This window comes from Syngnathoides biaculeatus, chromosome 11, assembly GCF_019802595.1.
Source record: "Syngnathoides biaculeatus isolate LvHL_M chromosome 11, ASM1980259v1, whole genome shotgun sequence".
Classification (NCBI taxonomy): domain Eukaryota; kingdom Metazoa; phylum Chordata; class Actinopteri; order Syngnathiformes; family Syngnathidae; genus Syngnathoides; species Syngnathoides biaculeatus.
Genome location: NC_084650.1, coordinates 19,051,745 through 19,074,072, shown reverse-complemented (window position 1 = coordinate 19,074,072; position 22,328 = coordinate 19,051,745). Strand labels below are relative to the sequence as shown.

Sequence of the window (22,328 nt, the reverse complement as noted above, 5' to 3'; positions counted from 1 at the left end):
AACCTTTTTCACTTCTATCAGTATCATCACAGCTTTGCTCTTTGGATTGGGAAATCCATGTCGTTGCAAACATTTTGCAGCACTTGTTAATTCACCTGCCAAGCTGCATTTGACAAAGGAAAAATATATATTTTTTAATTTATTTGATGCTAGCAGTGAACTGAAGTTGACCTCCTCTGCGAATTCCAGTACAGCTGTAATGGCATGTGTGCTCCTGTTTGTGCACTCTTCATTGCCTGGATGCATTTAAACGTCTGTGTGTGTGTGTGGTGTGTGTGTGTGTGTGTGTGTGTGTGTGTGTGTGTGTGTGTGTGTGTGTGTGTGTGTGTGTGTGTGTGCGTGTGCGTGCGCGTGCGCTCCAGTTCCCAGGTACAGTGTTTCTCCCCCACCCACCACCCCTCTTTAAATTTACCTAAAGACAGTGACAGTGATCTCACATCGCAGTGTCACTCACATGCACACAAAGACACGCTCGTGGTTGCAGCGCCACATTCTCTCTTCATGGAGTAATGAGGAAGAAATGAAGAGTCAAATTGTGAACGTTGGAAACAAGATGGAGATGAATTGAGGTCTTGCCAAGACGAGAAGGCTATCAAGCGCTTCTTTTCACTGCTGTCTAATCGCATTGGCAAATGCGCGTGGCCTTCCCACCGGTCGCACTGTGGATGCGCTTCAAAGGTACAATACAGGGCGCATTTACATTTTAGCATTTTGTTCCCTACTATTGGTTAACGGTTTGACCCAAAAAAAAATTAAGCTTTGGGACCATTCTATTCCTGCGTCAGGACTCCTTTCAAACTCCTTTCTTGTTAGATCAAATTTAAGCTTTTTACAGTAGATATATGCAGTATACTTGGCTTGCGTCTGTTCCAGTGATAACACTTAATCTCTGTATTATGGCACGATGCCAGAAAAAGAAGATAAAAAGAAAGAGTGCAGTTAGTAGTGATAGTAAAAAGAAACCAGCTCTGGTTACAGATTGACAGACAGTGAGGGATGGTAATGTGACAGCTTCCCAGAGAGCGTGAGAGCAAGCCCCCGTAACTGAGTTCACTTCTTTAATTAGTCATTATTGTGCTCTATCGGCATGAAAAATGGCAGCTTTTTTCAGAGATAAACAAATGAGACCAAGATAAATCATTTCAAAACTTTTTAGACCATTCATGTGACCTCTAACCTGTACAACTCATTTAAAAAGAACTGCAATTTTGACAAATGACTACACTGTACAATTTTTTTTCTTGCGCTCTGAATTCTTACGAGTTTTATTTTCCAATAAGTTGTATGTATTAAAGATCACTGGTGATGTGTGAATTATTCGAAATATGCGAGCAACGGGAATGTGTAGACCGCATGCGCATTTTAGCAGTCCAAAACAGTCTACGTGGGGAGTAAAGTGGAAAAGGGCTTTTATTTTAAATTTGTTCAGCTCACATGGAAAATTGCCGCCGTTCGCAAGTTCTTTGCTGGTTCATGGTAGATGACAGTGAACACATTAGTACTTTTGACATATTTATCCTTTATTTATCTTTTCTTTAGGGGATCTCTGTGCTCTTGTGAGTGTTCTGGTTATTCACATTTTGATTTGTCTTTTGACCTTTTCTAACAACCATCACAAAATGTAGTATTTTGTTTATTATTACCTAATATTATTTATAGCCATGCGATATGCAGTGAAGAAAACAAGTATTTGAACGCCCTGCAAGTTCTCCCTCTTAGAAATCATGGAGGGGTCTGAAATTTTTATCGTAGGTGCTTCCCCACTGTGAGAGAGAATCTATAAAAAAAAAAAAACATAAATCACAGTGTTTTTTTTTTTTTTTAAGGATTTATTTGTGTGATGCAGCTGCCAATAAGTATTTGACCACCTGTCTATCAGCTAGAATTCATACCCTCAAAGACCTGTTAGTCCACCTTTAAAGGTCCACCTCCAATCCATGTGTTGGTGAAAAAAAGTCCACTGTTGGAGCAATCATTAGAATATGGAAGCAGCTAAACATGATGGTCAATCTCATTCAGAGTGGAGCCCTATGCAAGATATAACCTCGTGGGGTCTCAATGATGAAATGACAACAAAATATAAGTAGCGTTGTGTTGGAAAATATAGTATGATGGACGGAGAGGGAGGGGAGGGGCACAAGTGCAGGGGAGACACTTGAAATTTCAAGTTTTGCGCCATTATCCAGCATTTGCGCAAAGAAAATACTGTACATAGCGGTAATTATAAGTCTGCATCGCAATGAACAAGAACTCTTTCTTGACGCTGTACGCAGTGGAGAAAATGTTTCATGGGCCTCTTACCGGTTCAATATTGAGAATAAATGTGTGATCAATAACCAATCTGATTATAATTAATATGGGATAAAGCTTGGAGCAAACTGGCAGATGATTGCACATGCCACTGAATGTCACCGATGACTTTAATAAAAAGAAAAAAACCTGACATCCTTCATCCTACTTTTTTAACTCATTTTTTTCCTCAGAGGACTGTGGAAAGATATTATTCTGGAAATTAAGTTTTGATGAAAATGGGGCTTGTTGAATTGGTTGCTCGGCTACAGTATACAAACAATCCCGGTCACAAATTTCCGCTTTTAAATAAAATGAGAAAATCGTCTGACTCATAAATAACATAATAAACAATATATCTTCTTCTGTTACTTATTGCACCCATTTACATTCTTCTTGCCTCATTAAATCAAACGGAGATGTCAAAAATTCAAGTCTTCAGACTTTTTGTCAAGGTGGATGGTGGGTGGTTCCCCAGTACATTTAAAACAGCTAAAACACCCCAACACACATTTAATCACAGTGCTGATTCAATTGTGAAAATAGTCTGTGCCATACATATTTGCGTACATCATTTTTGTTTTCATGATTGCACTGTATGACTTCTGCTTAGCATTAAGTAAGAGAAAATAATTCCTTTTGAATTTTGTTGCTTTGGTAAATCGTTAAGGGGGACATATTTTTACAAACCAACTTTTTTTTTCTAGTATTTGGGATGTAATATTGTCTTGATCATGGCTCAGTAACCAGGTGAAATATTAATTAAAATTGTCCACGCATTTCTGCGTTGGAGACGCTTTTCTGCCGGGAGGTCTGAAATCGGGTCATCTGACTTTCTCGAGCTTCTCTACGTCACTCGTGAAGATCTCTGCCTTCCCTTTCCATTCCCGAACTAGCACCACCAGCATAACAAGCAAGTGCCTCTTAAACATGGATGCAACCAATCAGAGGAAAAGGGGCAGTCTTAGCTAAAGAATATAATATTACATAGATAGATCCATAAATATAAAATTAGAGTGGATCAAAAGCAATGTGTCAGGGGCATGGCCAAGCCACTGCCTTGGGTGGTGCTGCCAATCAGGGGCAGGGCCAAACCACTCCTCACCGCCTCATAGTCAACGGACCTTGCTTCATATTTTTGGACCTTGCCTGTAGCCTCACGTTTTTGTGCCTCTGCCTTCTCGTACTGCTTAAACCGTGTATGACCTCAGTTTGGAATAAAACCACTCTCAACACAATGCCCTTGCCTCGGAGTCCTGCAATTAGGTCCAACCCCGTGCATCGTGCCCATGACACATATTTTGAAAAAGAAAAACAATAATGCATGTGAAAAGAGTAATGATCTTCCTTTCCTTTTGGCTTGTCCCGATTAGGGGTTGTGACAGCGAGCCATCTTTTTCCATCTAAGCCTATCTCGTGCATCTTTGTGTCTAACACCCACAGTCTTCATGTCCTCCCTCACAACATCAATCCACCTTTTCTTTGGTCTTCTCCTCATTCTTTTCCCTGGCAGCTCCATCCTCAGCACCCTTCTGCCAATATACTCACTCTCTCGCTTCTGGACATGTCCAAATCATCGAAGTCTGCTCTCTCTAACCTTGTCCCCAAAACATCCAACCTTGGCTGTCCTTCTAAGTAGCTCATTTCTAATCCTGTCCAACCTGATCACTCCAAGCGAGAACCTCAAGATCTTCATTTCTGCTACCTCCAATTCCGCTTCCTGTTGTCTCTTCAGTGCCACCGTCTCTAATCCGTACTTCATGGCCAGCCTCACCACTGTTTTATAGACTTTGCCCTTGATACTAGCGGAGATTCATCTGCCACATAAAACACCAGACACCTTCCGCCAACTGTTCCACTCCGCTTGGACCGGTTTCTTCACTTCCTTACCACACTAATGATGAAAGTATTAAATATAAATCTATGTGGTCTTTATCACATATTTCACCTTTCATGGGTCGGTCCAAAAAAATCAAATGAGAAGAAAACGAATCATCTTTATTGTGATGTACATGCGGGTTGTTCTCTGCATTTTACCAAATCACACTTAACACACACACACACACACACACACTTGGTAAAGGAACACACTGGGGGGCTGAGGCGCCCGGGGACCAGTCCAGGGTGTAAGTGTCTTGCTCAAGGACACCACAGCCATGAGTCCAGGGGATGTTGGGTGATGGGCCGGTCGGGGTCTTGAACCTAGCTCCTCTTACGTGTCAGGCAATGATCTTAAACTATGGACCACATTTTTGCCCGAACCCAAAATCACTGAATGGGAAATATTTATTCCTGTGATACCAACCTTGGGAAAAAGAGCCAGTGGAACCCAAGTTTTATTCTTCAGAGTACAATGTTATCGTTTGTTTTTCTCATTATAATACACATTGCAACATTTTTTTTGTTGTTTAAAGGGGGAGGCTGTAAAAGATTATTAATTATAATGATTTTAGATTTGATTGTATTTAATTAAACTCATCTCAAAGCACCACTGTTTCCACTAGTTTTCATCGTCTCAATATAATATTTTACACCGAAATAAGCATAATTAATAAATTCAGCTAATTTATCTAGCTAATGGCTAATTTTTCCACCCGATGATGATATCAGGGAGGCGCTTTTGAGCAAAACTAATTTGATTTTCAGTTGTCAAATATCCATGACACTGGTTTAGTAAGACGTGTTTGATGTGATCCACTGACAGCAAGTTGAGACGGCGGCGCAAAAAACATGTTTTCATTTGTTTGGCTATGTAGTGTAACATGCAGGAAATAGAGTTAAATATAAATTTTCATCTCGGATAGAAAAGAGGTAATCCTGCTGAAACAGAATGCCTTAATACTCAGCTTCTCATTGGACAAAAGCTGGGTGAGACCATGGAACAAGAACCGCGTTCATGACACTGACTCCTCGCTTTATATGTAGCCACCCCCACGTTTTGAGTTTGACTACCGTTGCATAACTGACACTTGTCCAATTGTAGTGTCTCAGAGGAGTCCAACTATACATTAGCTATACAGCGAAGTGCGCCTTGCTGAAGCAGCTGCCACCGTCGAGGGGCCTTCTCCGGCAGGTGACAGAACTGCTGCCCCCCTTAGTCCCTATTCTTATCTGACTGCAATAATGAGCACAAGAGCCCTTCGCAGAGGCACAGTGACTCACACTTGACAGTGTGAGTTTTCCTTTTACTAATAATGAGTTGTGACATCCCAAACTCTGTTTATATCTGCACCATCAGTATTTATAGGATAACGAAGCATCCCAGCTTGTTGAAACTGATGACAGTTGCAGGCCTTTTCTCAACACATGACACCAACTTCTAGTCACAGAATTATCACACAAATAATTGGACGATTGTTTCTTTTCGGTATTGTTTTATGGTATTATAGCTCAAAATAGTGTCACAGACTGATTTGTTCTTTACCATCTTGCAGGGTCCAAAAAAAAAAAAAACAGTTTTTTTGTGAAAATAAGAGATCTCCCCAACTGGTGGAATAACCGATAGCACCTCTGGTATGTGCACATTTTTGTAGCATTCAAAAAAGATTCCATTGTGTGTGTGCCCGGAGAAAACCCACACAGGCAACGGTGAGTACATGACAACTCCACACAGGCGGGGCCGGGATTTGAACCCCGGTGTGACGGTCCAAGAGCTCACGGTGCTGAAAAGTCTCCTTGTGATTAATGCACGTGACTTCTGGCCAGTCTGAAACATCCCCATCCATGCTTCAACATGTGCCATTCGACAACTTGTCGCCGAGTGTTCATGTTCGCCGTGGACGTTTTAGAAACACAAACACAGGGAGCGTACAAAGATGTGTATATCTTTTTCATCATCTTTTGTTTTAAGGTTAGGTTAGGGTTAGGTTATAACGTATGTGAGCTCTCTCTATGTAGAAGAAGGGGACGATGAGAGAGATATGCAAGCGCCCACAAGCGATTGGGGTGCCGTGGTCCCGAAGTGTCCACTTCAAGGCGCAGAGCTGTAATCTAATGCCACAGCCAACTTCTCATCATCCTTTCATGGGGGTCTGCTCGCAGTTCTTTATAGACACAACACACATTATGCACTTCGACCTCCGAACTCAGAGTTTCTTCTTCCGCCATGCCAAAGACTATCAATGCTCCGCTCATGCGTGGCATTTAAAGGGAATGAGATGAGCTGCTTTGATTGGACAGGACTGAAATCTTTTAAATTTGCTTTGGTACGCCGAACCTCAGAATTATCAACAGCGAGTCCAACCCGCCTCCTTGCAGTCATGATCACAGAGCCCAATGAAATGATCTATCACAATACTGAAAAGTAGACCTTGACTGGAAAGAAAAAAAATACATCTTGAGGCCGATGCCTCAACATATTATTGTAATTTTGGATTATGTTGTTCAAGTGAAACTGCAAGGTTGAACACTGGTCATTTAAAATCTTGAGATTGCAATATAATTGAATTCTAATCACTAGAAAGGGTAATTGAAATTGAATTACTGTAATCTGCTCCAGGGTCACCATCATCAAACCTTCAGGTATATTTATGAATGTATTTTATTGTACAGGAAATGTTTTGAGTTAAGACAGCAAAAATGTACAAAAAAAAGATGCTGAAACAATAAATGGTAACAGACAAATTACATGGATTACTGCTAAATGGTTTGTGTCACATTAAGATAATAGAAAGTTTTGTGGTTAACAGGTACATTCTATTCTTGTTTTTATTAATATTGTATTAATCTCAACTGTTTATTTCTTTAGTTTTATTGTATTGAACAGCCAGGAGCAAGTGTGTGATTAGAACTATGTTGCATTAACTTCACAACACTAATTTCCCATCGTAGGGTCATCACACATCATCACACTTTTCTTCTTTGCGGTAAAACCCCCCAAAAAATGTGGAATTTCTTTGCTTGTTCACTGAGCTGAAGTCTTAGACTACACTATGGTTTTGATTGATGTACGTGCTTACAAAACACTGTGATTACGCCACTACAGTACAAAATCCGACAAGATGCAGCTCATTCAAACTGAAACTGAACAGCTCTGACCTGAAAGAGGACAGCAGCAATTTAATTCTAATAATGTTAATTTACAGGGCTACCAACTGTCCTGGCTTGGTGATCCATCCAGACAGGGAGTGAAGAAGTGTGGCCGCCAATCTAGAATAAATTTATGTTCTTATGTTGCCTAAATGACTGCACTTAACTCACACAGCTTTTTATTTTTCCCTTCGATGTATTACAACTAAACAGAAAACATTGCGCTGCAGCACTCAGGTTTTTGTGGACGCAGTCAGCTGCAACGGCAAAATACTTTCTATTTGCTCGAAGGTGATTTTGACATTTAAGGACAAGAACAAAATAGCTTGGAAAACACTTTCACTGAGGCAGAACACATTATCATCTGTGTTTATGATCTCCCCTCTGCAGTAAATGGCAGCAGCTTTCTTTTTTAAAGATTGGCTTTAACCTTCCGAGCAGCAGAAGTAGATTATCATCATGGTCGTCCCTCGTAATGACAATTAGTGCTCTCAATGATATCATATTAATACGACAGTGTAAAGTCTAATTCGGGGGATTTTTGTTTTTTTACATCTTAATACATTTTTTTTAAATGATACATATTCCTGATACAGCATGCATTCACACTAAAACTACAAAAAATAAATAAATGTTCAAAGCAGAGCTGAGCATCCATTGATAGAAGTACATTCCCGCTTATTCTAATCACTTCTTTGTAAACTGAAATATCTTGCTCACTTTGTATCGTGACAAGAAAACCTACAAAGAAGTTTAGAGGCTCGGATTTGCATACAGATTCCCTCGTGTGGCTCAGTGTTGTCTGGTAATGATGTTGTGGTGCAAACACACCATAATAAGTCAGCGGATAAGAAGCACTGACTAATGATGCCGGCTGATGCTTGAAACATCTACATTGTTACGTGTCATTTCCAACACACTCATAGTTAGCCTTGTCAAAAACAGATTGGTGTTTTGAAGTACTTCAGCGAAGTTAGCGTCTTTTTGGATGTGATGACTACTCTCATGGCTCACGTGTCAAAAACCCTTTTGTAGCTTTCTGTGTTTTATTTACATGTTATCCGTCTGCTTTCACAGGGCGAGGGGACTTCTCTCTTTCCCCCACATTGCAAAATGTGAATTTAAGGTTAACTTAAATCAAATGGAGTGTGAATTGTCCATATGTGCCCTGTGATCGACTGGCGACAAGTTCGGTGTGACGGTCTGAGCGCTCCCCCGTGCTGAAAAGTCTCCTTGTGATCAATGCGCTTGCGTTACTAACAGGGGAACTCTGGGTACACAGCAGATGCTTACTGGGAAATCTCCCGGTCTCATAGTTCCCTTTCTTCTACATAGAGGGAGCTCACATACACTATAACCTAACCCTAACCTAACAAAAGTTAATAAAAAAAGATATCCACACATATGTAAGTTTGCTGTGTTTGTCTTTCTGAGACGTCCACAGGGTATATGAACACTCGGCGACAAGTTGTCGAATCGCACGTGTTGAAGCATGGATGGGGATGATTCAGAGTGCCTGTCCGGGATCAAACACGGGTCCTCAGAACTGTGAGGCCAACGCTTCACCAGCTGATCCACCGTGCGGCCTTTAGTTGACATACTCAGCATTATTGATGCCTCGTGTTTCAATATCCCTGCGAAATGCAGTCACAATAATAGCAAATACGAAGACAATTGCTTGTCCCTCTAAAATAAGCTTCAATTTCTTCGTAAATCACAAAAGAAGGTCTCATTTCCAGACATTGCTCAGTCCATTTATAAAATATTGGAAGCTTTCTGTCAGCCGGTAAAAAAGATTCATGATGAGTAGGTCAGGTTGTTGAATGAGAGTAAATTGTGTCTGCCTGCTATGACTCACAGTGACACTTTTTTTTTCGCCGGAGTCTGACTTATCATCAATCTTGCGACGGGAAGGTTAGCCCACTAGTTTAATTCTCTCTGAAATATTAAAGCACTCACAAAACGGGCAGCTTAGGAATTCCTGCTTGCAATGAAATCCCTCATTAGCTATTAAATGGATTTCAAATTCATTTCAGATTCCGTTCATTTCCAATGCGGATATCTGCGTGTCAGAAATGGGGTTCGGCGTTTGTAAAAATGCATCGCTTTCATTAGCATTGCATGAGTCTAGACGTATGCAAAGCTGCAGAAAACTACCGTCACAGTAAACAAACAAACGAACAAAAAAACGAAATGAAAGAATGCAGACGGCCAAAAGAATGAGTCAGTATAAATAAGGATAAGAATAAGAATTGTAAAATATACTGATGTTGTCATACTTGAAGAAATAAAACTTTGACCATAATTACTATACAGTCATTACCTAATTCATCTCCAAATTTATTGTCATGTATTGTTATTTTTAATAGCCCTGCGTCTTTATGATTAAACTGTGCAAATATCTGGGTCACTTTACACACGTTTTCCATTGGGGATTCTTTGAAACGAGTGGAGACTCGCTCGAGGCCAAGGGCTGAATAAATGATGGAACCATTTTCCTACGTGCTTGAACATTAACGCAATAACCCTGTGATTAAAGTGGAAAAACATTCAAATGTATTCATTATGGCCATAATGTTGTATGTTTCCTTTTACTCTCTTCCTTCTACCTGGCACACATGCGGGCATACACACACACATTCGCACAAACTGTATTGTTAAAATACATAGTGCCATGTCAGCTCCAGTGACATGTTATTAACTGGAAGAAGAGCTTGTTGGCATCTGGCCATGATTGTGTGTTTTCTTGGGTTCTGAACTTGCTTGTAACAAAACTGCTGACGCGCCGATACGAATCAACAGCTTGCCGAGGTGTGCGGGTGCATGTATGCGTGTGTGCGCGACACCCACAGTTTGTGTAATCTAGGTTATGTGGCCGTGCTATGCTAAATCCAATGATTAAAATGGACGGATGAAGCTTGTGGACAGGTATAAAATCAAATTAGATGGAAAGGGGATGAAAGCATCGTGATGGCAGAGGGAAAGTTGCGAGGAGGACACCTGCAGCCGCGAGCGAGCGTGAATGATAATGCTTCCAGGGTGATCATTACCACTTCCATAAATGTCGAGTACTGCAGTTAGTGTAGGGGCCATCGCCCATACTGATGTTAATGTTAAGTGCTTCAGTCATGCTAATTCGATTGCCTTGACAGCTATGACAGAATTCTGGAAGCGGAGAGCGCTTGCCATACGATAAGTGACTGAGCTGACACCCCTTTGGCTCGTTAAAGAGCTCTTCATTTTATTTAATTAACAGTGTTGACGGGGAGTATCGTGTTGGCACTCCGGCGTGGCTGTCAAACACTTTCATTAAGGTAGTGAGAAATCAATGTTCTACGGTTATACCTGTTGTGAGCACACACAGCCGGTGGCCTTGCAAATCTTGGGGCTTTGTGATGCGATTGCACCCAAGTTAATAGGACAGCAGTAGTGACATAGGGATTAAAGGCAAACTTTTTATGTACCTAAGTTATCCATCCATTGATCTATCCATCCATCCGACTGTGGTCGCGGGAGTGCTGGAGCCTATGCCATCTGTCATCACGTGTACCCAAGTTATGCACATTGCTATTGGGTGCCAGTTTGTGGGTTAACTGCTGATTTGTGCCCCTCTGGAAGGCCCACAATCTTCCTTGGAGTATAACTTCTTTTTTTCCACTCGGCTGGTTCTGATTAGGGGTCGCCACACCATGTCATCTTTTTCCATCTAAGCCTATCTCATGCATCTTCCTCACTAACACCCACAGTCTTCCTGTCCTCCCTCACAACATCCATCAACTTTTTCCCTGGTCTTCCTCTCTCTCACTCTTTTGGCAGGCAGCTCCATCTTCAGCACCCTTCTACCAATATACTCATTCTCTCGCCTCTGGTCATGTCCAAACCATCGAAGTCTGCTCTCTCAAACCTTGTCTCCAAAACAACCAACTTTGCCTGTCCCTCGAATGAGCTCATTCCTAGTCCTATCCAACCTGGTCACCCCGAGCGAGAACCTCAACATCTTCATTTCTGCCACCTCCAGTTCAGATTCCTGTTGTTTCTTCAGTGCCACCATCTCAAATCCATATATCATGGCCGGCCTCACCACTGTTTTATAAACTTTGCCCTTCATCTTAGCGGAGACTCTTCTGTCACATAGAATACCAGACACCTTCCGTCAACTGTTCCACCCCACTTGGACCCTTTTCTTCACTTCCTTACCACACTCTCCGTTGCTCTGTATTGTCGACCCCAAGTATTTGAAGTGTCCACCCTTATCACTTCTCCCTGGAGCTTCACTCTCCACATATATATAACATGTATAACAGTAAATTAAATGATGCAGTTAGCACGATTATGCAAAAATACAAAACCTAGTTCCAGTTAGATTTTTTTTTTTTTTGATCAAGATGCAAAACAAAAGGAAACAAACACTCTCTTCAGTCTACGAACAGAAATGCTCAAGCCTTTTCGATTGGCCAAAAGATTGACCATCATGAAGAAGAACAGTGCTCATGCATGCTTCATTTTACAGAAGTCGCCAGTTATTTCTTTTTTTGAGAGAGAAATCCGGTTTCATTGTTCAAGTTTCAAAAGGCACTCAAATGTCTCACAAAAGATTCTAGTTTTACAAGGCAGCCTTTTTTTTTTTTTTTTTAAACTAGTCAACTATATGTGAGATTTGCAGCAGATCTCTCAGTTTCCCCTTGATGGAACATGGCATTACAAGCCTTCATTTCTTTTTAACTGCGTCTGTGTCCTCCAACGCAAACACTAATATCTCAACAGGTGGAGCAGAAATATCCCAGTGGGACACTCTGGCACGACTGTCAGAGAAAGAGACTTGAAGTCACATTGACAGCGCTAACCGCAAACAAGTCAACACGCTGAGGTCTTCTGTGGTGAACCCCAACGAGAGGAATCCTCTCCAGGAGTCTCAGCCATTCAGATTTGACAACAGATGGGGGAAAAAAATGTTATTGAGATGAGTGACTGACCCTCAGTAAAGCGTGAGATGACGTCTACGTTTTACCACTCCAGTAGTAAATTGTGTTCGCGATAATAACAGCGACGGGCTGCTGTGCCTTTGTGACTGCAGGCAGTTTAGTTGCGCTCAAATACCAGGTGTCTATTGATGATAATGAATACTAGGTTTTATTTACTGTACGTAACCTTTTACACCCCATAAAAAAAGTCGGTCTGGCTTGTCATTTTATGAGGCCTGCCAGAGTTTTAATGCATATGGTTGTCTTAAAATTAAAACGTCTTTTGTGTACTATCGACATTATTATTTACAGTCAGTATACATTACGTGGACAAGACCACTTCGTGTTGCTTCTTCACAGACGAGGCAAGAGGAAAACACATTTTTGTTTTCATAATCATACAGATACTATACTGCTCCATAAGGTCACCCATACACCATCACTCAATATACAAGGTAACTATGTATTTTGACTATTAAAATAAAATCACACCCGAGCTCGTCAGATCTCGGAAACGAAGCGGGTTTGGCCCTGGTTAGTACTTGGATGGGGGACCGCCTGGGCATACTAAGTGCTGTAAGCTTCTCTCCCCAGCTAAATGCAGAGGAGTTGCGTCAGGAAGGGCATCCGGCGTAAAACTGTGCCAAACGCATATGCGTTCATCTACGATGACACACTGTGTCGACCCCTAATGGGACAAGCCGAAAGGAAAAGAAGAAGATGAATTGTAAATCTTTTAGAGCGTTTGTTCTTCAAGATACCACAGTACTTAATACCTCCTCGTCGGGATTTTGATGTATGTACTATGAAGAGTTTGTACGTTCCAGTTTCACAGGTATGACTGACCCTCTGAGGGCAACAATAACTCTGATGAGGGCCACGGTGAAAGTGACATGCAATGAACCTGCAGTAACGTTAGAATTCAGATTTTCAAATAAATTTTGTTAATATTGAGCTAACATGAGTAAAAGTTTTTTGTTTTGATAGTCAAAGTAAAGGAGTTGCATTGGCAAAAGATTCTCTCAATAATCAATTATTTCAACTTTATTTTTCTTGCATAGTAGTTGGGATTATTATTATTGTTCTTTATTATTACTATTTTTGTTTTTGCTGTCTTATGAATTCATTAGCATATTTACCGACTCTGCTAAAGGCCTTACAGTCACATCAGCTTGAGGCCGTGGGGCCAAACCCATTAAACTAGTGAACAGATGTTTAATGGAGTCTGGACAAATAGATTTTGACCTTTGCACTCACATCCATCTATCACACACACACGCACACACACAAGCAAATGATGGATAGATGTCAACACCAGGCCTCATTCTGGTTTTGCTCGTTTGTGTGTGTGTGTGTATCTATCTGTTTGTGGATAGATGTGCTGACCAGCAAGGCCCAGTAATGAGCAACAATATGGTTCGTTCCAGGATTTCCACCTGTCCACTTCATTAAAATGTCATAGGTCCCAATTTTATTATCTCCCTGTTCCAGACAAATACAGTGGCATTTCACACCTGTCCATCAATATTTTTTTCATTACAGCCAAGCACGCTGTACTTTAGATGTTGTTGTTTATTTTGCAATTTTTAAGAAAGGCATCTTTGCTGCAAATTAAAATGGCCAATGCAAGAAAACGTCTTCCCATTGGCTGGGAGGGGCTAAGGGAGACAAAGGAGAGCAGCCGGAAGTGATGACCTCAGCGGTTACGACTAAATATGGTTGGCTTCACCTCAACAAACCCCATGGGATCTGGTCCCAGTCTTCTTGAGGGGGGTTAGACTCTCTTCCACTCTGGAGTTGCCCCAGGTGAGAAGCACTGAGCAGGGGTGAGCAAGTGTGTATATTGGCGTTCGCCCTTGTGGACGAGATTTTGGGGTGGGTGAGGTTTGCAGTTGCTTAGCGTGCCGACCCTTTTGGCAGCCCTTGGCGGGGGTGCCATTGGGGGCTCTTGGTTCTGCAGGGGAACTTCGATAAACATGTGGGCAGTAACAGTGAAAGTTGGAAGGGCTTGATTGAGATGATTCGCTTATATTAATTATTATTATTGTGTAGTACAACTGTACCGTGCTGTACAACCTGTATTTTTGCGATATACTATTTATACCATTTATTTTATCATACTAATATAACATTGTGCTCATATAATTCACATTTAAACAGGTAATATAATGAACAGATACAATGCAATATTAAAGTCCTCTCAATCTGGCCAATTTATTTTGTAATCATTATAATATCCCAATAGATCTGCATCAGTTTAAAACAGAAGGGGAAAAAAACGAATTATAATTGGTCACGGGTTACTTCCAAAGATAAACATCACCGGCAAGGTACCTTGTAATTCTCTGGAGATTGCCTACTCCGTTCAAACAATGCCAGAGTTAATGAAACTAAATGCATTCAAGAAGTGAATATTCTCCCTCTTCTCTGTTTGCCTCATCCTCTTTCTCCTTTATTCTCCTTCTCCTAAACAAATTGTTTCAAGTCTTGTAATACAGTATTTTACTCCCAGTCGCGTAAAATAGAAAGCTTTGTCTATGTATGCATATTTTCACAAATGTAGTATTGGAAACGATTCTTACATTCATGTATTTTGGGCAAGATATCCTGGGTTTGTGTTGCCTGGCACACATTCTGAAGTTCAGTGTGGGAATCTCAGAATCTTTTCTGTGTGGATTTTACATGTCCTCCCTTTGCTTTTTTTAGGAGTTTTGGAGGGACTCTGGCTCCCTGAAATATTAAAAAATCATGCGTGTTAACTTAATTGAAGACCCAAATTTGCCTATAGCAGTTTGTCTTTGTGATTGGCTGGAGTACCACACGTTTTGCTCAGTCTTCTACGATCAGGCGTAGTTCACCCGCGACCCAAATGAGAACAAGCGGGTAGAAAATGAATGGATGGATAAAACAGTTATATGAGGCTTTTGCTTTTTTTCTTTTAGTCTTGTTGCTAACCTGCATTATGCTACCAACTGTACTGATTGTGTTTATACTTTTGGACAAAAGCTAGGATTTTGTCGCCCACTCCTCTCATCCTTCTTTGGCCCTTAAAAAAGTGTCAATATTTTGACACCAGGGACATTATGACATTATCTAGCAATCGCCAGCGTGTGTTTCTCCGTCTACCATGTCAAACAGATTGTTCGGTCACAGAAAGCTGATTCTGTGGCACGATTAGCGAGCTCTCCATATTACCAGGGCCACAGCCAACGGCTCATGTTCATATCCCCGTGTCTGCTTCAGTGAATTCTGGGATGAAGAAGTTCTCTGACCTCAATTTACACTTTGTGTCTTCAATTCAGTTTGTGAACACACACACACGCATGGCTCCGAGTCCTTGGGTGGGCGTAGATTAGATCCGAACTTCTAATAACCATACCTGCACTTTTGTCGTATTTAACCAGTTTCACTTTAGCTTTGCACTCCAAAGACACTACTTTTATGTACTTCCCGATACTGGTTAGTTCTCATTTTTTTCATAACAGCATACATCAGCACGTATCATTTTATCGCTGTTTAAATCTATGTATATACTATATTAGAAATTCCATTTTGCAAATGGAAATTGAAGTAAAAGTGTACACCACGACGTCATGCCTCACAAACTAAACTAAAAACTAACTAAAACATATTAAACATTAAAATATGGCGTTACATTTTACAGCATTTGATGAATTTCTTGAGTACAGTGTGTCCTGAAGTATAATTCACACCCCAAAAGTTGACCTAAAAAATCTAGAAAAGCCTTCTACCAATGTACAATGCACACCACCAATTTGCTGCTACCCATATGATCAGAATATTAGGAATGATCTGTTATTTATATTTTGTAAGGTTTTTACCTTTATTGTTTTTCAAAAAACTGTCCCTAGAACAATCATTAATGATAAAAATATTGTGCATGTGCTTATGTAGTGGTAAAATAATCTCTGGACAGGCCACAGGACACACTTGTCCTGGTCCCTGTAAGAATCTCTCAATCAACTAAAATAATTGCTGAATGATGGTACATTTTAATACTCTTAACACATATTACAGTCATAAAAATATAAAGTATTTAACACTGTTGATTAAACACTGCATTAAATATTTGTACATAAACGTTTGTGCATAGAGCAGTTTATCCACTACATTACACATCCTTGGCCAAGCCTTCAAAAGAAGCATTTGGCTCATCTAAAAACCTAGAAAGATCCATAGTAGCTACCTTTCGTGCATCACTGTGGAACTCATCATTGATGACTTGAAACATTTTTTTTTTAATCCCAAGAGTTACGGTTGCACATCGCAACCTCTCCCCCTCCATCCGGCTCCAATCTATTGCATCTTTCCTATGGCGTCAAGTGGCTATCAAAACAACATGAGCTCAAACTAAGTAGATATGAGGGTAATGGGCACATTTTAAAAAATCGAACATTTCAATTGTGTCCGCTCTCCCGTTTTTTTTTTTGTTTGTTTTTTTTAATGTCCCCGTGACGCTCGTATTACGTAGTTGGAGCTCACGTTGTTTTGATACCCACCTGGAGCCATTGAGGTGAGCTATCGTTGTTTTGGACTGCAGCGTGACTTCCAGGTTGACAACATCATTGGCATGAGTGGTGACGCATTTCTTTTAAAAGCAGCTGCACAACTAGCTGTTGTAGTTGAAATTTTTTGTCTTAGTTTAAGTTCAAATAAAGTCACGGGCAGTCGTTTCTGATTTTTGGACGTGTATACTATACACAATGTATTTTTTATTTTTAATCCAAACCTAAATATAATGCGCTCTATTAACTTTTTGAAAATATTTTGGGAACAATGTGCGCATTATTTTTGAGAAATTACGGTAAGTAGTGATGTAAATATAAAATACATAAGCTTAACAGAAAACAGAATGGGTACATTTTTCTGATCGAAATAGATCTAATGACAGCCAAAGCAAAAGTATAAAGAAATAAACCAAAAAAATCTCAGCTGTGATTGACACATTTCAAAGAGGTATTAATTTCTGTCAGTATCAGTAACATCTGTCAGTGAATGCCATTAACTGATATAGAAGTCAAATATCCTTTTTAAGAAAAGTTTATTCTCATTGTTGTGCCCCTTGACTGACTGGCAACCAGTTCAGGGTGTTCTCCGCCTTTTGCTCGAAATCCGCTGTGACAGGCACCAGCATGCCCGCAACAATCGTGAGGATCGGCAGCTCAGGAAATGGGTGGATGAATTCATTTTATTCTTGTTGTGGTTGGTCATTCCTCATCCACTTTGAACCACGGGGTAATTTATTTTCTCTCGCTCAGTCATAACTCAGCACTATTGTTGTTTTATTATTGCACCTCTTGTATAAGAATGTGCAGGTGTAACAGATGTTTTTGTCAGGGATAGTATTAGTATTTCTCATGCCCTCCCAGACTTGCTTGTCTTACCAACCCTATCATAACAAGTGTATTATGTGGCTTAACATGGGTTCTTTTAAAAGCCCATGAGGTCCTAAAACGTAACCATAATAAATGGTTCAAACGATTAATTACTGTATAATTGCGTAAATGTCTGTGTGCCTGTCTGTGTGTTTTGGCAGTTTAAACCTCCCAGGTCAGCCAGTGTCAAGTGCTTCTGTAGCATCTAATCCGCGTGTTGAGTGAAGGGTGACCGTGCTTGCCTTCTGTCTCACACCGCATTGACTCCTACCGTAAGCCACTTTTCACCCCAATTTAACACCAATCGTCCTTTTCACAATCCTTTTCACAATGCTGTCCCAACATCCCAATGTAACCTTTGCATCACATTCTTGCATCAACCAGTCACCATTGCCCTTCTCGCTACCAAATCATCATCAATAATGGATGTTCTTTCCAGTGTTGTTTGTTTCAAGGGAATTACTGTTCATGGCCTCAGGGCAGAAGGAAATTGAAACGCGGTGCGTCCTGATTACTACAATAAACACCGATCAAAATTGAGATCATAGCGGTGAAGTTACGCTCTATCTGTCATATAGCACAAAGCATCCAATCAAAATGTTTAAATGTTACCACTGCAGCCCAAATGGAGCTCTTGTGCATGTTATGCTATGCATTAGACTGTTTTTAAACCTAAATCTAGCATGATCAAGCTTCAAAGTCCCATTTTTTTAATATCATTTTAGAAAAATATCAGATATTGTCCCACAATGCGTGTGTCAGAAGAATTTAAGGTGGAGGTGGGATTGCATCAGGGATCCGCCCTGAGCCCCTTCCTGTTTGCGGTAGTAATGGATAGGCTGACAGATGAGGATAGACTGGATTCCCCTTGGACCATGATGTTCGCAGATGACATCGTGATCTGCAGTGAAAGCAGGGAGTATGTGGAGGAACAATTAGAAAGATGGTGGCACGCACTGGAAAGGAGACGAATGAAGATTAGCCGAAGTAAATCAGAATATATGTGCATGAATGAGAGGGGCGGTGGGGGAAGAGTAAAGCTCCAGGGAGAAGAGGTAGCGAGAGGGTGGACGACTTCAAATACTTGGGTCCAAGTAGGGTGGAACAGTTGGCGCAAGGTGTCTGGTGTTCTATGTGTCAGAAAAGTCTCCACTAGGATGAAGGGCAAAGTCTATAAAACAGTGGTGAGGCCGGCCATGATGTACGCAATAGAGATGGTGGCACTGAAGAAACAACAGGAAGCAGAACTTGTGGTAGCAGAAATGAAGATGTTGAGGTTCTTGCTTGAAGTGAACAGGTTGGATAGGATTAGAAATGAGCTCATTAGAGGGACAGCCAAAGTTGGATATTTTGGAGACAAGGTTCGAGAGAGCAGACTTTGATGGTTTGAACATGTCCAAAGGCGAGAGAATGAGTATATTGGTAGAAGGGTGCTGAGGATGGAGCTACCTGGCAAAAGAACGAAAGGAAGACCAAAGAAAAGGTTGATGGATGTGGTGAGGGGGGACAGGAAAACTGTGGGTGTTAGTGAGGAAAATGCACCAGATAGGCTTAGATGGAAAAAGATGAGACGTTGTGGGGACCCCCAATCGGGACAAGCCGAAAGGAAAAGACGAAGAAGATTGTCCCTCAATGTAATAATTAAAGAAAAATACAAAGATGGAGATGTAGAAATGATGATGATGAGAGGTGTAGTTAAGAAAGTGATTTGGTGAGTGAGATGTGGATGAGTATGTTTAGTATTTCAAAACTACCCTCAATGGCCGTTTGGGGAAGAAGCGTCTCTTGATGCCGCCCACTCAGTTTGGCCTCCAGGTTTAGCAGGTCTGTGTTTACACATGGGCAAATGTCAGAATATCTTACAGTTCTGTATCTCTGTGGCTACAGTATCACTCCGTACCTGAGCTGATGACTTTGGATTGATGAATCTTTTGCTTGGGCAGACTTTCGTTGTTTTGTACATTGTGGGTAAGGTTTCAAAGAGGAGAAATTTGGCTACATAATACTAGGAGACTTACTGGTGAGTAAATGCTAGTGATTGCAAACCAAATAAGAGCTTTGAAATCATTCTTATAAATCTCTTCTTGCGTATTATCAAAAATGAAAGTAGAGTGATACAAAAGCGCTTATTACACAACGAACACCGTTGATATTAATCCAAGGATGATGATTCATCGTTTAGTTGAGGGCCTTCTATCCTATTTACCGTTGAACACTGACCAGAGTATTGACCAGTTGGTCGTGTTCACTGTTGAAAGGTCTCAAGGTAAATTTTGGAGAATTCTGTTTCAAGCTTTCCAGGAACTTTTTCTGTTCGAAAATGCCCCGATGCACAGAGCAAAGTCCACTGAACTCATTGGATGAGTTCAGTGTGTAAAAACTTGCATAGATGTCTGAACTCAAGCCCATTAAACTCCTTTGAGATGATCTTGAGTAGATACCAGCAGAGACATCTGGCGTCACAATATCCATTCATCCATTATTCTAGCCGCTTATCCTCACAAGGGTCAAAGGAGAGCCGGAGCCTATCCCAACTAGCTTCGGGCAAAAGGTGGACTATACCCTGAACTGGTCGCGAGTCAGTCACAGGGCAGATATCTACACCATCACTGAGTGGGAATTGATCCAACGCTGCCTGCACTAAAGTCAGGCGTGTGTACCACTACACCATCAGTGACTCCCCACTTATCCTCACAAGGGTCACAGGAGAGCTGGAGCCTATCCCTGCTAGCTTCAGGTGAAAGGCGGACGACACTCTGAACTGGTCGCCCGACAGTCACAGGGCAGAAGTCAACACCATCACTGAGCGGGAATCGATCCCACGCTGCCCACACAAAAGGTGTGTGTACTACTACACCAACAGTGACTTGTGCCCACAATAATTTCTCTGAAACAATACATTCACATGCACATTAGACACTAGAACTCGCAGTTATAGTACATAATCCATGCATCCATTTTCTGAGCATCTTATCCTCACAAGAGTCGCAAGAGTGCTGGAGCCTATCCCAGCTATCATCATGCAGGAAGGGGGGTACACCCTCAACTGGTTGCCAGTTAATCGCAGGGCACCACTTGAATGCCGCAAACCCAGTTGACAATTAATGGATCTTATAAGGGTCCAAATGGGTTAAAACAAGAACTTGTGTATTCGGAGGTGGTGCACCCCCGAGCCAATTTTTGGTCTGCCTTTCATGTGGCTCTTTACTCTTTTTTTTCCCACCCCTTGTTTATTCCACTGGGTGGTGCCTATCTGAGCACGATTACTTATCAGTAGCATAATTACGTGTATCAACTCGTGAAAATGATGTGTATTTAATTTTTGATCACAGTTGCCCTCTTTGTTGGAAGTGCCCCCTGAGCACGATGCAACCCCGCCAATTCCCCCGCTCCGCAAAGTGTTCCGCCCCTCTGTGTTTGTTTACAATCACCTACAGGGATAGCGTCGGAGGACAAAAAAGACAAAACAATTTCAACTAATCCTGCACGGAGCAAAGGATAGTGGATCAGAGATTTCTATAACCTCAAAGAAATATGTTAACATTGTATTAAATAGCATTTTATATTTGTCGAGCATTAGAAAATATTAGTGGTCCTATACTACTTTATTTTTGTTATATTACTTTACATGCAAATATCTGGTGGAACATAGAAAAGGGAAAAACGTTTTAAAAAATCCATATTTATTTTCAAAACAAAAGATTACTTGCATTTTTAAATCTATGCATTTTACAGTATTATTTAACAGTTCTAGGACCTTACTTGGATGTGCAGGAGTTACTGTTACAATATTCATTTAAATGGAAAACAACTGATACTTATTGACATGTGGCGGGTATGATGAAGTGCAAAAGAATGAACAGCTGGGAAAATTGGAAAAGATTTTCAGGAATAATTTAGGCTCGAATGTGACAGGCAGCCTGGAAGCAGAGCAGTTGAGAGGATGGAATGTTACGTAATCCACAGATAAATGGTCAGGAAATGCTCTGATTTCATTGTTGTCTTGTTGGCTGTTGTCATGGCAGACTATTTATTTGGATCATGATCCTTCGCTTGGGAGCAAGTAATATACTCTTATATTTAGCTCTTAAATGTTAGAGAATATTAAGAAATAAAAGCATGACCCGGAGTCCCCAGAGAATATGAAAACGAAAACACTTTTCTTTATTGATACAGTACCCTGTTAGATATAGTCTTGATGGTTATTGGGCTGTTAGTGTTTGTGTGCCTGTGTGACTATGAAACCTCTCGGAAGTGTGTGGCCTCTAATTGGCCACAGTAACTGAGTTTGCTGCGGCAACACGAGCTGACTGCAAGGGAAGGCACAAGCTCCTCCACACTAGCATTCACACAACTACAGATAAGGCTCAAATTAATGATGACAATAATGTCAGTGCGGAAACAATCCCAGCCGCAGAAATACAGAACAAAAAAACAGCGGATGAGTGTGTATTTATTGATCTGACGGTGCGTCTCTCTCCGTGCAAATTTCAATTTAAAGTGGTACGCAGCAAGCAATGAAAGGCGGAATGGAACGCAGAATACTTTTGTTCAAAGCTTTTGGGATAACCCGCATCTTTTACTTTGAGATGTTTTCGTTGCTACGTTAACAATGTCATGTTAAAGTTTCTCTGTTTTGAAAATAAAAAAGGTG

The 22,328-nt window shown here is 40.9% G+C and overlaps 1 protein-coding gene across 5 annotated transcripts in view; it reads left to right on the top strand.

The window, feature by feature from the left end:
- The window catches only part of il1rapl2 (interleukin 1 receptor accessory protein-like 2), a 338,297-nt gene that overhangs the window by 180,910 nt on the left and 135,059 nt on the right, over positions 1-22,328 (top strand). The window contains exon 1 of one of the 5 annotated variants that reach the window (XM_061834274.1): positions 454-678. The exons of the other annotated variants lie outside the window; for them this stretch is intronic. Within the exon in view, the coding sequence (XP_061690258.1) occupies positions 633-678 (46 nt within the window). The 5' untranslated portion in view covers positions 454-632. Of the gene's footprint in view, positions 1-453; positions 679-22,328 lie in introns of those variants that run through there. 5 annotated transcript variants of the gene reach the window in all.